This window comes from Zootoca vivipara, chromosome 6, assembly GCF_965207765.1.
Source record: "Zootoca vivipara chromosome 6, rZooViv2.hap1.1, whole genome shotgun sequence".
Taxonomy (NCBI): domain Eukaryota; kingdom Metazoa; phylum Chordata; class Lepidosauria; order Squamata; family Lacertidae; genus Zootoca; species Zootoca vivipara.
In genome coordinates, this window is record NC_142589.1 from 90,895,285 (window position 1) to 90,910,546 (window position 15,262).

Sequence of the window (15,262 nt, forward strand, 5' to 3'; positions counted from 1 at the left end):
AACATTGTGGGGAATCCCCGCCCCCCCCAATTGATCTACACCAGTGATGGCCAAACTTGGCCCTCCAGCTGTTTTGGGACTACAACTCCCATCATCCCTAGCTAACAGGACCAGTGGTCAGGGATGACGGGAATTGTAGTCCCAAAACAGTTGGAGGGCCAAGTTTGGCCATTAATGATCTACACAGTTCCTGTAAGTCGTGGAGGGGCCAATGTGGAAAAACAGTGTCTCTCTCTCTCTCTCTCTTTTTGGAGTAGGCTATCCGAAAAACAAGCAAACTTCTCCTTTCTTTCACTGTCTTCTTTAATATCCGGAAAGAGAATTGCTTATATAAAATGGGGACTGGGCCCCTTGTACCCCCGCCCCCCGAAAACTCCGGGGTGTGTACAGCAAAAGCGACGGGTCGTCTCTCACGCGGGGGTGGGAGCCGGGGGCTGATCCTTGTCGTGCCGCACAGAGATCTCTGAAAACATTTCCCTCCTGCTGCTCTGCTGCTCCTCTTCCCTATTCCGGAAGCTGTTCACAGGTTTGCAATTGCCGCCAGCGGGTGGTGGGGTTGCTGCGAAAACTTTCACTGTCCCCCCCACCCCCACCCCTCTCAGTGCCAAGATTGGAACTGCAGTTGGTCGTACTCAGCTATCAGTTTTTTGATGTGGGCGAGTTTGTTGTGCAGGTATTCGCAGCGATTTTTCTCCTGGCTGTAGTTTGGGTTAGTCTGCAAGGAAGGAGAAAAAGCAAATAATAATAATAATAATAATAATAATAATAATAATAATAATAATAATAGTTTGGCAACCAAGGTATGACTGTTAATTCAATTTTAGTACGGAACGGGCTGGGAAACAATCATCCGAGCCAACTCTCAGGATTGCCAGCCAACTGACCTGCCATGTTTTCACCCAAAAAACACCCCCAACCTGAGCTTTCCTCACCTCCGTTCTTATAATGATAACACAAAAAAGCAAGATCCAGTCCCTGATTTGAGGTTCGTTCCCGCCACTTTTAATAAAAAGGCAAGCTCCATCTCAGATTTTTTTTGGGTGTGTGTGTGTGTGTGAAAAGACTGACCTTGGAAATGGAATGTTTTCTGCATGCGCAGTGAAAAATCAAACTCCCGTTTCCGAGGTCAATACTGTATTTTCACCCCCAGAAAATCAGAGGTGGAACTTCGCTTTCTATTAGAAAGGGCGAGGGTGGGAAACAGATCAGATTTAAGGTCCATATTTGCACCCCAAAATCAGAGATTTTTTTTTATCACCAAGGGAAGAATCAGACTGAGGCCAGTATTTTCATTCTGACAAACAACGACCCCTTTTCTCTAATAATAACAAGAAAGGCAAGATGCCATCTCTGATTTTGGGGTGAAAACACAGACCTCAATTGGATACATTTCCCCTTCCGATAAAAAGTAAGGTTTGATCTCTGTTTCCTGATCTGCTCCGTGTTTTTAGTTCGAAATTGAGTAAACCAAAAACAGCAGACACTTTTTACCCAAACCACCCAAAATGTCACTAAAATACCGTATATGCTGGCGTATAAGGCGACTGGGCGTATAAGACGACCCCTTACTTTTCAAGTTAAAATATAGAATTTGGGATGTACTCCAGCCCTTTTTTGGCGGGGAGGGGAGGGGAGGCTGTCTTCTCCAGCACTCAAGTCTGCAGCCGGGGAAATGGTGGTTTGTTTGTTTGCTTGCTTGCTTAGTTATTGAGAGGGGGAAAGAAGCCAGCGAAAGGAGAGATAGAGAAGCAGAGACATCGATCAAAAGGAGGGAGGGGGAGAGGGAGAGGGAGGCAGAGACATCGAGCAAAAGAAACCATAGAGAGGATAGTGATAGAGGGGCAGAGACATCGGAGGCTCACACAGCCAGCGAAAGACGCTGAGCAGCAGTGAAAGAGAGAGCGGAGAGAGAGACAACGAGGCTGGCTCAGTGAGCAAAAGGGGAATAGAAGCCAGGGAGAGGGAGAGGGAGGCAGAGACATCGAGCAAAAGGGGGGAAAGAAACCATAAGGAGGATAGCGATAGAGGGGCAGAGACATTGGAGGCTCACACAGCCAGCGAAAGACGCTGAGCAGCAGTGAAAGAGAGAGCGGAGAGAGCGAGAGACGGAGAGATCCCTTTGCTTTGCGCTGACAAAAAGAGAAGAGGCAGCAGCTTGACACCAATGAAATACACAAAACTGTATCTCTGCGCTGATCCAGGTCACAAAGCCATGAGGGAGCCATTCTCCCTGGCGGGGAGCAGCCCCCTCCCGAGCGCGCTTCTTTGCGTTCATATGGTCACTGCATACAGTGGGGATGCGGCCGTTTTTGAGCTCCCCCACCGTATGCGGTGACTGCAGATTCTTGGACCCGGCGTATAAGACGGGCCCCCAACTTTTGAAAAAAAATTCCTGGGTTCAAAAGCCGTCTAATACGCCAGTATATACGGTAAGTGTGCTTAGAACGAGTTCTCCCCAGAGAAGCTCGCCTGGTGCCATTGCTACATGTCCTTAGGTGGTAGGCAAAAACTTTCCTCTTTACCTAACCATTAAATAATCTACTGGTCGGTTAAAAGGTGTGGGAGGGGGCTGTTATTGAGATTGCTTTTATTATTATACTGTCTTATTAATATGTTTTAATTTTATAATAATAATAATAATAATAATAATAATAATAATTTATTATTTATACCCCGCCCATCTGGCCGGGTCTCCCGAGCCACTCTGGGCGGCTTCCAACAGAAGAATAAAACACAACAATCTATTAAACATTAAAAGCCTCCCTGAACAGGGCTGCCTTCAGATGTCTTCTAAAAGTCTGGTAGTTGTTTTCCTTTTTGACATCTGTTGGGAGGGCGTTCCACAGGGCAGGCACCACCACCGAGAAGGCCCTGTGCCTAGTTCCCTGCAACTTGGCTTCTCGCAACGAGGGAACCACCAGAAGGCCCTCGGTGCTGGACCTCAGTGTCCTGGCAGAATGATGGAGGTGGAGACGCTCCTTCAGGTATACTGGACCGAGGCCATTTAGGGCTTTAAAGGTCAGCACCAACACTTTGAATTGTGCTCGGAAATGTACTGTTTCCTTATTATGCTCTGTAATATACGCCTTAATGCTGCACACAGCCCTGAGATCTTGGAAAGGGCATAATAATAATAATAATAATAATAATAATAATAATAATAATAATGTAGCATAGTCCAACCCGCCTCACTGCAATGCAGGAATCTCCACCATTTTTTAATTTTTTGCTCTCTGGCAACTGGCATTCTAAGGTAGACTGCTGATGAACAGGGAGCTTTATCTATTAGCTACCTTTCCTTCGCCCTGCCCTGGTGACCGCCCGGCGTTTCTGTCCTACAACTTCCATCTGCGTGTGGAAGCTGCTGTTCCTAACACCTGGGAGGCTGGAAGGAAAGGTGGCTCTGACAACCTGCTTTCTCCAGGAGCCTGCCATGAATCCCAGCTGACTTCCTTAGTTGCTAAAGGTTACGCTTCTCACATGCATGGGGGGACGGGGGGACGGGGACCTGCTTTGCTGTGACAAGGGCGGGGTAAGAACTGGTGCCGCCCAAGTTTCCTTCTTTCCTCCTCCCTCCTCCTCCCTTTTTCCTTGTGTGTCATTTCTAAGGTGGGCGGGGGCGCAAGGACTGTCCCGTTTAAAAACTGACTGCATGTAAGCCCCTCTTTTCTTTTCTTTTGGTGCAAACGCTCTATAGAAATAAGCAAGCAAGACTCACTTTTTTGATTTTCCGGTATTCTTGCAGTATCTGATCGTGGATAGACTGCAAGAGAATGAGCACACCATGTGTTAAAAAACAACAACTGGCAAAGCAAGGCAAATAAAGGTTTGAAAAAAACCAAGCTAGCAGCATCTTAATGAGATCTGAGCTCAAGCCTTCTTAGCACAAACAATTTCTGGCTTTTAGACCCTCCACATCAGACGAGGAGCCAATTTTTGTACTCCCCTTTCTCTAAACCAGCATTCCCCAAACTTGAGCCTCCCAACTGTTTTGGGACTACAATTCCCATCATCCCTGACCACTGCTAGATCTAGGGATGATGGGAGTTGTAGTCCAAAAACATCTGGAGACCCCAAGTTTGGGAAACTCTGCTCTATAGTATTTAGCTGCTTTGTTTTACATTTTATGCTGTTTTGACTCTAAGGAGACGGTATGTTTTTACAGGAGCTTGCGGTCAGGACCAGATTAATACCTTTAGAGGCCCTAAACCAGGCATAGGCAAACTCCAGCCCCCCCTCCAGATGTTTGGGGCTACAGTTCCCATCATCCCTGACCACTGGTCCTGTTAGCTAGGGATGATGGGAGTTGTAGTCCCAAAACAGCTGGAGGGCCGAGTTTGGGGATGCCTGCCCTAAACACTTAAAAGATTTCAGTGTCCAATTGAATACAAATTGTATTGAATATATTATAAATGTATATTAGGAGTAATTGAGAGATAAGCAATTTCAGGATGTAACAGCGGAACGAAGAATTATAAGTGTGTGTGATAATTATATGGACATATATTTGTGGGAGAATTGTCTACATTTTTTTGAAAGAAGAAGAGAAATCAGAAGAATGGGAAAAAGAAAGCGCGAAACTAAAGGACTGATATAAAGAAGACAGAAAAGGGAAGAATGGAAGTTAGCTCTTATAAGCAGAAAAGAATGTATAAACTCAAATGGAAAATGAAAATACGGTATGTTTGTAAAGGAAACTAATAAAAAATATATTATATATATATAAAAGATTTCAGTGTCCCCATATACCGTATATCTAATTCAAAACATGAACAATAAACCGTGAAATAAAATTTTGTTTTTTCCCCAAACGAAACAGAACCTACGGTAAGGTGGAAAGCGACTTTCATTTTTGTATGCTTCCGCTTTATTTATAATCAAAAAGCTTTCTCCTGTCCCCCCCCCTCCCCAAATTGCAAAGTCTTTGGTCGGATCCTCAAAACGAATCTTACGCTAACACATTTGCTTCACCACTTCAAGTAGAGATGAGGCACCCGGCCTGCCTTGCCGCACAATTGTTCCGCTAGGATTTTTAATGTACATTGATGGAGAAAACAAATGCTCAGCCAAGCGATTTGCGAAGATCGTTCGGAAACTTCCGCAGGCGCAGAATTCAGCAGCCGGGTTGCTCGCTGGGGCAATTTGGTTGGAACATACAGCGCCAATCCTGGCCCAACTGCACTGGATGCCAGTCGGTTGCTGGGTCCATCTCAAAGCGTTGGTTTTTAACTTATATGGTGGTACTTCTGGTTAAGAACTTAATTTGTTCCGGAGGTCCATTCTTAACCTGAAACTGTTCTTAATCTGAAGCACCACTTTAGCTAATGGGGCCTCCTGCTGCTGCCGCACGATTTCTGTTCTCATCCTGAAGCAAAGTTCTTAACCTGAGATACTATTTCTGGGTTAGTGGAGTTTGTAACCTGAAGTGTTTGTAACCCAAGGTACCACTGTAAAGCCTTAACAAATTTTTTTTAAAAAATCCTTCCAGTAGCACATTAGAGACCAACGAAGTTTGTTATAGGTATGAGCTTTCGTGTGCATGCACACTTCTTCGGATACACTGAAACAGAAGTCACCAGACCTTTATATATAGACCTATAGAGAGAGAGGGTGGGGAGGGGTATTACTCAGAAGGGTGGTGGGAATGGGTGATTGGCTGATAGGTGGGGTAAACCTGTTGATGACCAATTGCAGTCGTTAACAGTCGTCCACAGGTTTACCACTCCTATTAGCCAATCACCCATTCCCACCACCCTTCTGAGTAATACCCCTCCCCACCCTCTGACTATACATAAGGGTCTGGTGACTTCTGTTTCAGTGTATCCGAAGAAGTGTACCCCCTGGACCCCTCCCTGAACCCCTGAGATCAACTTCCGAGGCCCTTCTTCATGTGCCTCCTCCTTGAGAGGTTCGTGGCAACACGAGAACAAGGCCTTTTCTGCTTTTGGGATGCTCTCCCCAGGGAGGTTCGCCTGGTGCCTTCATTATACACCTTTAGGCGCCAGGCGAAAACCTTCCTCTTTAAGCAGGCCTTTGGCTCCTGCAGCCAATAGGAAGCCGTGGCTGCGCCCCAGCGCGCCGGTTTAGCTCCGCACGGGGGCTGACCGAGCGGGCGACAAGGGCCGGGGGCCAGTTTAACGACCCCCTGGGGCCATATTTAGCCGGCAGACCGTAGTTTGCCGACCCCTGCTCTAAGCAACCTAGCTAATTAGGTTAGGAGGAATGGCTGTTAAAATGGCTTCGAGCTGCATCGCACGGGGGTCAGACTAAATGGCCTCCAGGTCCCATTCCATCTTTATGATTCTGTGATGAAGCTGACATGTTCAACTGGAGAAAATCATTGCCTGATATCTACCAGAGATTGAAAACTCCTGACAAAGTTTTTGCGTGAAAATGAATTTATGAAAATTTATGAAAGGTATGACTGTATTGGGCTGTCTTTGTCTTTCTTCTTCTTATGTGGGACCCAGGTGGCGCTGTGGTTAAACCACTGAGCCTAGGGCTTGCTGATCAGAAGGTCAACGGTTCGAATCCCTGTGACGGGGTGAGCTCCCGTTGCTTGGTCCCAGCTCCTGCCAACCTAGCAGTTCGAAAGCACATCAAAGTGCAAAGCATGTCAAAAATGCAAGTAGATAAATAGGAACCGCTACAGCGGGAAGGTAAACGGCGTTTCCATGTGCTGCTCTGGTTTGCCAGAAGCGGCTTTGTCATGCTAGCCACATGACTTGGAAGCTATACGCCAGCTCCCTCGGCTAATAATGCAAGATGAGCGCGCAACCCCAGAGTCGGTCACGACTGGACCTAATGGTCAGGGGTCCCTTTACCTTTACCTTATTATGTACTCTGTGTTTTTTATATGTTGATCTGCCCTGACATCTAAGAGTACAGGGTGGTATACAAATTTAAGAAAATAATAATAATAATAATAATAATAATAATAAGAAGAAGAAGAAGAAGAAGTGTAAATTCAGATGGCCAGCTGCCAAGCATAGGAGGCTGCCGTTGCGAGCAGGACAGGTGAAACTCGGAAAATCAGAATATCGTCGAAAAGTGCATATATTTCAGTAATGCAACTTAAAAGGTGAAACCAATATACGACATAGACCAGGCATCCCCAAACTGTGGCCCTCCAGATGTTTTGGCCTACAACTCCCATGATCCCTAGCTAACAGGACCAGTGGTCGGGGAAGATGGGAATTGTAGTCCAAAACATCTGGAGGGCCGAAGTTTGGGGATGCCTGAGATAGTTGTAATTGTAATTATTTGTCATTAGGCAGGTCAATTATAAATGGAATGTAATTAATGAAATGTAATAGCTATGTTTATTTTTGTATTATTGTAACTGTTTGTTTTATTACTGTGGAATTTCCAGAAGAAAGCATTTGTAAAAATTTAAAGAAAAATAAAAAATAATAAGTTGCATAACTGAAATAAATGCACTTTTCGACGATATTCTAATTTTCCGACTGCCGCCAGCTCACCTTGTACTCCTCAGAGCCCTGCAGGAGCTGCCTGAGCTGCGAGTCCAGCTGCATGAACCTCCGCGTCACCCGCTCGATCCGGGCGTGAAGGTCGCGGTACTCGCTGTACTCCGCATTGAAGTCGTTCTTGTAGCTCTGCCGCTGCTCAGACGAGGAGATGGGGCCGTATTTGCTGCGAGGAAATTAAGGAGGGAAATGAAGGACAAAAACAAAACAAAACAAAACCCAGGCTTGCAATGCCCCTCGGTGACCAGAACTCACAGAGGCCAATCTCAGGGGTGACCCACTCAGACGGGTGGGGTACAAATGATAGAATTATTATTCTTTAAGGTGGCGGGGATACGAAACCTGTGTGCCACCCACCTCCCTGAGATGTTAAAAGGCTACCCCAAAGAGCCAGTAAGATTAATCATCTGGGATGGCGATGGGAGGAGGAAGGCCTTCTCGGTGGTGGCGCCCTCCCTGTGGAACGCCCTCCCATCAGATGTCAAGGAGATAAAGAACTACACAGAAGACATCTGAAGGAAGCCCTGTATCAGGGAGTCTTCAATGTTTGGCGTTTTATCTTGTTTTATAGATGTGCTGGACCCAGAATAGGCCCAGAGTGGCCTCTTCCTATCTGGGCCAATCCACAGTGTTAGTTTCCAGGCTCTCGCATGCGTTTAAAGTCCTGAACAGCTCAGGTCTCAAATATCACTGCCACCCTTCTTTGAGATCTGCAGAATGGCAGATTCTGGCAACCCAGAGTGGGGGCTTGCTCTGGGGCAGTCTAAATCGTGGAACCGGCACCCCGGGCACCTTCAATATGCAGCTGCTGGCTGTCTTTTTTCCCCTCGTAGGGACCCAGCCCTTTCTTTCTGGCCAAAGTTCAATGGTCCCATTCTATTTGGGTACAGGCTTCAAAAGTGTTTTGTATTCCCAGAACCGCAGAGTTGGAAGGGGCCCTCCTAGGGTCATCCAGCCCAACCCCCTGCGATTCAGGAATCTCAGCTACGGCGTCCAAGACAGATGGCCACCCAACTTCTGCTTAAAAGCCTCCAAGGAAGGAGAGTTCACCACCTTCCACCCCACGGTCGAACAGCTCTGAATGTCAGAAAGTCTTTCCTTATGTTTAGTTGGAATCTCCTTTCTTGTGGCTTGAAGCCACGGGTTCGAGTCCTGTTTTTTTTAATATATAATGGCAGGTTCTACTGACATAAGCAGCCCGGGGGGGGGGGGGCATGTGGTGAAGTCGAGTGAGAGAGCTTTTTTTTAAAAAAACAAAAAACCAAAAGTGTATGGGGTGGGGGAAGAGAGACAGAGAAGGTAGGTGGGGGGACTTCGCAAAGCCCAGATGGTTAAGGAGAGACCCTTCTAGACCCGACCAAAAGCCCATTCATTCACAAGCGGGACCAAGGCCGCAGAGGTTGCTGAATCGATTGGGCATTGCTATGACCTAGTAGAATGGCCCTTTCTCATCACCCGGAGCGGCAGCACGAGGGGTCCGCCAACACTTACAGAAAATAATCGGGCGTTTCCGACGTCGACGTGGGAACGCTGGAGCTGTTGCACGTCCCATTTAAACCTGGAGAACGGGAAAGGGAGAAGGAGACGAGAAAATCAGTCCTAAGGAGAGCTCCTGGCTCTACGTCGCAAAAGACTGCTCTCCAAAGAGAGGCATTCTGCTTTAAAGACAGATCTGGACTGTTTTCACACACTAAAACCACCACATACTGTGGAATATTCCACCAGTTATACTCCATCTGCACAGTAGAGATGAATTTGCGGAACGAAAATGGTTTTTCCGTACAGCCCGAGCAGCAGCAGGATAAGAAAAAGAGGTCGGAAGAGGCCAATATACAGTACATGTGGACTGTCCCTGGGTTGAGTGGCTTTTATTCTTTAAGTTCTCAAAGCTCTTAAAGCTCAAGTTTCTCATCTGAACTGGCCAGATGTTTAACTGAGAATCAGTCCCAGTCCATCCAACCATTTGAAAAACAACAACAACAAGACTTCAGAGCTGCTTTGCCCCCAAAATGGCAACTGGACATTCCCGTTTGGGCAACTGCAATCTTGGTTTAAGCGTTTGGCACCTAGCTTGCATATCCGAGTTTATAACGCAGGCAACAGCTGCCATTCAGAGGGAAAACTTCCTGTGGCTCTCATGCTTTCATGGTTGGTAGCCAGCAAAAAGCCTTCTCCTCAAATGAAATTTGCTTGGTCCATTTGAAGCTGAGACCCAGCGGCGTGGGTGGGGGGCTATATCAGGCCCGCCCTATCCGAGCATCCTCCCCTCGAGGCAGCCAATCAGATGCCCCAAAGAGAAGCCCACCAGCCAGTCCCGACTGCAACGAAAGCAACTCTCCCCTCTCTTGGCTTGCAATTCATGGAATTTGGGCTGACCTTGACCACCACCTAGCGGCCATGCCAAGGGGAAAGCACCTAGCCACAGGGAAAGCCAAAGAACAAAAATTTGGGGCTTTCTGGATTTAGAGCAATGGTTCTCAAAAAGGGTGCGGCTCACACACACACCCAAACACGGGTGGCAGGTTTGACGGGAAGGAGAATCGGAGAAATATTCGAACGTTTCAGTTGTGGTACAGTATTGCGGTGGTATCAATACGGATCTACATTTTGCAGAACGTGCATAGATCTATCTCTTCTTTCAGTTCTCTGTGACATTTATTATTTCCTGGAAGTCCTGTGATCCTGTTATAAAGCAGTTGCGTCCTGTGTTATGAATCAAGCACTGCCAGGAGTTGTTTCTTTTCGTTCTCCTATTTAATAAAATCGGTGCGGGGCAAGCCATTTTTTTATCCTGAAAGTGTGGCTTGGAGAATTTTTTTTTTTTGAGAACCACTGATCTAAGGGAATTTTGCATTCCTCCCACCCCCCCATACATTTTTATTTGATTTCCAAACAATTTAACAAATTTACTTTCCATGCAATTTTCCCGCAGCATTTTGACTTCTCATCTACGATGTTTTTCTGTCAAAATCCTTTACCTACTGCCTTTAATGTAATACAGCAGTACCCTGGTTTTCAAACATAATCTGTTCTGGAACGTTCGAAACGTTCAAAAGCCGAAGCATTTACACCTGGAAGCATTTACTTACAGAAAACTCAATCCGGAAGCCGCGTGGAACGTTCGGCTTCCGAAAAGCATTCGAAAACCGAAGCAGTTGCTTCCGGGTTTTCGGCGTTCGAAAGCTGAAACGTTCGACTTCCGAGACGTTCAAAAACCAAGGGGCCACTGCACTTATTTCTATAACAGATACCCTACATTACATTCCTTTTATCATCCTCACTCCTTTACGTTTCCAGCCCTGCCTGTGATTTCAATTGACTATAACATTTTCTCCACTCTCCTGCAAACCTGTATAAAGAGTGGTGGGGTGCTTTCCACAAGAAATGGTGCCGCTTACTCTGAGCTACACATATTTCAGTCTTTATTTACATATGTACAAAAGCAGTAGACATCATTCAGCCATCTGTACTGTCGGACTCAGATCCAGGAAGTAACTTTTGGCAGCTTCTTCTCCAACATAAAAGCTTAGGGAGCCCTAATCTCCACCTCTGCATTCTAAGTTTCAACTCCCGCCTCTCCCTAGCTAAAGGGACCTGCGTAGCCTCCCCCTGTGTTCCTGAGCTGGTGGAGGCTCCGGCTCAGCATCAGCGAGCCCCTTCACTCCGTGGCTGCTTCCTGCCACCCCTCCCCTTCTCCTTCTGCCATTTCCTGTCCTTCTCCTCCCAGCTGTTCCTGCCCAGCTTCCTCCTCCCTCTCTCCCCTCAAGGTTTTGCTGGGCAGTAACACGACAACAAAAACAACCTTTTATTTTTGCCGCGCGCGATCCAGAGGTACCCGCAACCCCCAAAATGCCCACCCAGCGCCGCTGAACCCACCTGCCGCGTCCTGGGATGAAGGCGCCGTGGTCTTCGAGCTGCGTTTCCTGAGGCTGCAGTTCGGTTTCTCCCGGGGCTCAGACTCCTGCTCGGCCGCTCTCCTCTCCCTCTCCTTCTTTAGCCTCTTCTTGCTCCGTTTGCTGACCTGGACAGAGTCCGTCACCGGCTGGAGGGGGACCTCCGCCGCCGCCACCGCCAGCCTCTCGGCGGGATCCGGCGCCTCGAAGTTGGGGCCACTGTGCCCCAAGTCGTTGCTGACGTCGGCGAGGGGGTTGTGGGGCCTGGGAAGCTCCAGGGCCGGCAAGAGGTTACTGGAGGTGACCACCTCCGGGGGTGGCGCTAGGGGGGCTTCCCTGCCGTTGGCCGAGCGCAGTTTTCCGTTGAGCGTGGGCTGAGTCCTTTGCGCAAAGTGGGAGATGCGGGGCTTTTTGTTGGACAGAGGGTCGGTGAAATCTGTGGGCTGGGGTCGTTTCTAGGGTGGAGGGAAGAAGAACAGAAAGCGTTCTGGTATCTGAAGAAGTGTGCATGCACACGAAAGCTCATACCAAAATAAAAACTTAGTTGGTCTTTAAGGTGCTACTGAAGGAATTTTTTTATTTTACTTCGATCCAGACCAACACGGCTACCTACCTGTAACCAGAACTATGGAAGGCACCACATTGAGCCGCATGAAATGGAAGTCCATCAACCTCACCAAGAAACTTGCCCAGGTACAAACTGACATCCTCTTTCTTGGTATCTGAAGAAGTGTGCATGCACACGAAAGCTCATACCAAAATAAAAACTTAGTTGGTCTTTAAGGTGCTACTGAAGGAATTTTTTTAGAAAGCGTTAAGGCAGGCTTTCCCCAAACTTGGGCCTCCAGACATTTTTGGACTACATTTCCCATCATCCCTTGCCATGCTAGCTCGGGATGATGGGATTTGTAGTCCAGAGACCAAAGTTTGGGAAACTACAGGTTAGAGCAGGCATCCCCAAACTGCGGCCCTCCAGATGTTTTGGCCTACAACTCCCATGATCCCTAGCTAACAGGACCAGTGGTCGGGGGAAGATGGGAATTGTAGTCCAAAACATCTGGAGTGGAGGGCCGAAGTTTGGGGGTGCCTGAGTTAGAGCAGTGGTTCCTAACCCCCCCTTTTTTTGGCCATGCCCCACCTAAGCATCTCTAAAATCCTGATTAGCCCCCCCCCCCCGCCCACTGGTGACATATAATTCTTATTGTTCAAAAGGCGAACTCCTACTCGCATGGAGGAAGCCGCAAAGGCGTTTAACTGTTAATAATTCAATAGCCCCCCTTAACAATCAAACAGCCCCCCTGTGAGGGCTAGAGGATGGCAAGTAAACAGGAAGGAACCGCCAGTTTGATTTTGATGGAAATGATAAATATCACAAAGGAAAACGATTGTTCCGTCGCCCAAAAATAATGTTGCAGAATATTTTTGATGATATGGGCATAGATACATTGCCAGAAGGATTGGTATTCCGTATGATGCCAATAATAATAATAATAATAATAATAATAATAATAATAATAGTAATAATTTTTATACACCTGCCCATACAACACACCCAACAATCCCAAAGTAGCTCACGAGAAAAGCAATAACATTAGCAACTGACATCGTTTGTAGGGTTAAAAGACGTTTCGTGAGGAGTAAAATTACCATGAAAAGAGTTAAGAATAGATGCATTGGAAATTTGAGTTCATAGCAATAATTATAGCAACAAAATTAGAAAGACTTCAGAACACTATCAGTCGAGGTTGAAGGAAGTCTTAGGCTGTGATAGCCAAACATTTCGAAATGGTGTTTAAAAGGATGTCATGCTGGGAAATATGTGTAAAAACTAATAGAAAATTATTTTTTTAAAAAAAACAAAAAATAAAAACATTGGCACCGAGAAAAATGAACAAAAATAACTTTTAAGGTCTTTTTCAGCAGGCGCCAAAGGGGGAATAATTGAAAGAGTAAGAGTTCTTACAAATGTGGAATGGGTATTATGTAGGCCCAGTTCTGCCAACTGAAGCAGTTGAGTTATTCCGGGTGCATAGTCGGAGTCGCCTTTCCTGTAAAACTTGAAGCCACGGGTTCGAGTCCTAACCCTCCAGAGGAGGAGAAAACAAGCCTGCTCCCTCTTCCCTGCGACAGCCCTTGAGATACTCGAAGATGGCTCTCATATCTCCTCTTCCCAAGACTAAACATGCCCAGCTCCTTCAACTGTTCCTCATCGGGCTTGATTTCCAGGCCTTTGAAAGATGTATTATTACTCTTTCAATTATTCACCCCACCCCACCCCACCCCCATTCTTTACAGAGTTTTAGGTGGAAGTTGAGCGAAAGGAGAGTTTTAGGTTGGGCTAGCTTTGCTGATGGAAGCCGGGTATAAAAATATGCAAAACCGAAGTTATAATAATACGGTTGTACCTCGGAAGTCGAACAAAATCCGTTCTGGAAGTCCGAAACGCGGCTTCTGATTGGCTGCAGGAAGCTCCTGCAGCCAATCGGAAGCCCCGTCAGACGTTCAAGCTTCCAAAAGAACGTTCGAAAACCGGAACAGTCCCTTCCGGGTTTGTGGTGTTCAGGAGCCAGAACGTTCGACTCCCAAGGCGTTCGGGAGCCGATGTATGACTATAAATAATAATAAAACAGGGCCCCTGTTGGCCACAAACTTCACAGCGAGCAGGAAAATTCCCTTTTCCCGGCATTGAGGACGCTACCTGGCTGCCTGAGACCAGAAAATCTCACTAAGCCATGTCCCTGCAATGGGGACTCAGCACCTACCTGGGGTGGAGAGCAGGAGGAGGAGGAGATGTTTGCGTTGTCTTTTGGTGATGCCGGAGCAGGTGCCTCTGGGGGGCAGGTGGTGTTCTGCGGCTGGCAGAGTTTCCTGGGGGCAGGGAGGGGGGGAGCGGAGGACAAGAACAAACAAAGAAACCGAAAAGGTGTTTGTTAAGCCACGCCAAGTCTTCATTTTTATTTTATTTTTTGTGTGTAAAAGGGACTAACGGGTGTATTCAAAATAAAAAAATTCCTTCAGTAGCACCTTAAAGACCAACTAAGTTTATATTTTGGTATGAGCTTTCGTGTGCATGCACACTTCTTCAGATACACTTCAGATACACTTCTTCAGATACACTTCAGATACACTACCTAGTGTATCTGAAGAAGTGTGCATGCACACGAAAGCTCATACCAAAATATAAACTTAGTTGGTCTTTAAGGTGCTACTGAAGGAATTTTTTTATTTTGCTTCGACTCAGACCAACACGGCTACCTACCTGTAACTGGGTGTATTCAAGGAAGACAGGGGCAAGAAAATGTATTTCTTCTCACCCCAATAACCTGGAATGCTGGCATTCCAAGGCTTGGCATGTTGCCCTTCCTAACCAGGGGTGCCAATTTAAATATTTGGTGTGTGTGTGTGTCAAGTAAGCCCCGTCTGGAATACTCAATGGCAAGATGTGGCACACACTCACCATTTGAATGGCAATGTCCATCAACTTTGGGGGCTCCGGCCCCCTACAATATACATACATACATCTGTCTGTCTCTCTCTCTATACACACACACACACAGAGAGAGAGACATACACACACACATTGATATATATAATTATATTTTCTGTTTTACAATTCTGAATACTCATTTAAACATCTTTAAAATATGCATGGCTTCCCTTCTTCTCTTTCCACACTTCATTTTGCATACTGTAAATCCCTGCACCTTTTACATAAACCGAACCATTCAGTATTCCATCCTCAAAACTGACTTTACACTGTTGAATTTATCTTAACGCTGCCAACATTTTCAAGTGTGCACAATTCACCCCCATATATTCAATAAACGTTTCCCAATCTTCCCTAAACGTATGTTCTTCTTGTTCTCTTATTCTCTATGTTAA

At 46.5% G+C, this 15,262-nt stretch overlaps 1 protein-coding gene across 2 annotated transcripts in view; it reads right to left on the reverse strand.

The window, feature by feature from the left end:
* Positions 1 to 285: 285 nt before the first annotated feature.
* The window catches only part of ELL (elongation factor for RNA polymerase II), a 53,353-nt gene continuing 38,376 nt past the window's right edge, over positions 286 to 15,262 (reverse strand). For both annotated transcript variants that reach the window (XM_060275345.2, XM_060275346.2), the window contains exons 7-12: positions 14,143 to 14,248; positions 11,364 to 11,835; positions 8,979 to 9,045; positions 7,482 to 7,653; positions 3,719 to 3,763; positions 286 to 715 (exon numbers count right to left, since the gene is read on the reverse strand). In XM_060275345.2, the coding sequence (XP_060131328.2) occupies positions 599 to 715; positions 3,719 to 3,763; positions 7,482 to 7,653; positions 8,979 to 9,045; positions 11,364 to 11,835; positions 14,143 to 14,248 (979 nt within the window). In that variant the 3' untranslated portion in view covers positions 286 to 598. The remainder of the gene's footprint in view (positions 716 to 3,718; positions 3,764 to 7,481; positions 7,654 to 8,978; positions 9,046 to 11,363; positions 11,836 to 14,142; positions 14,249 to 15,262) is intronic.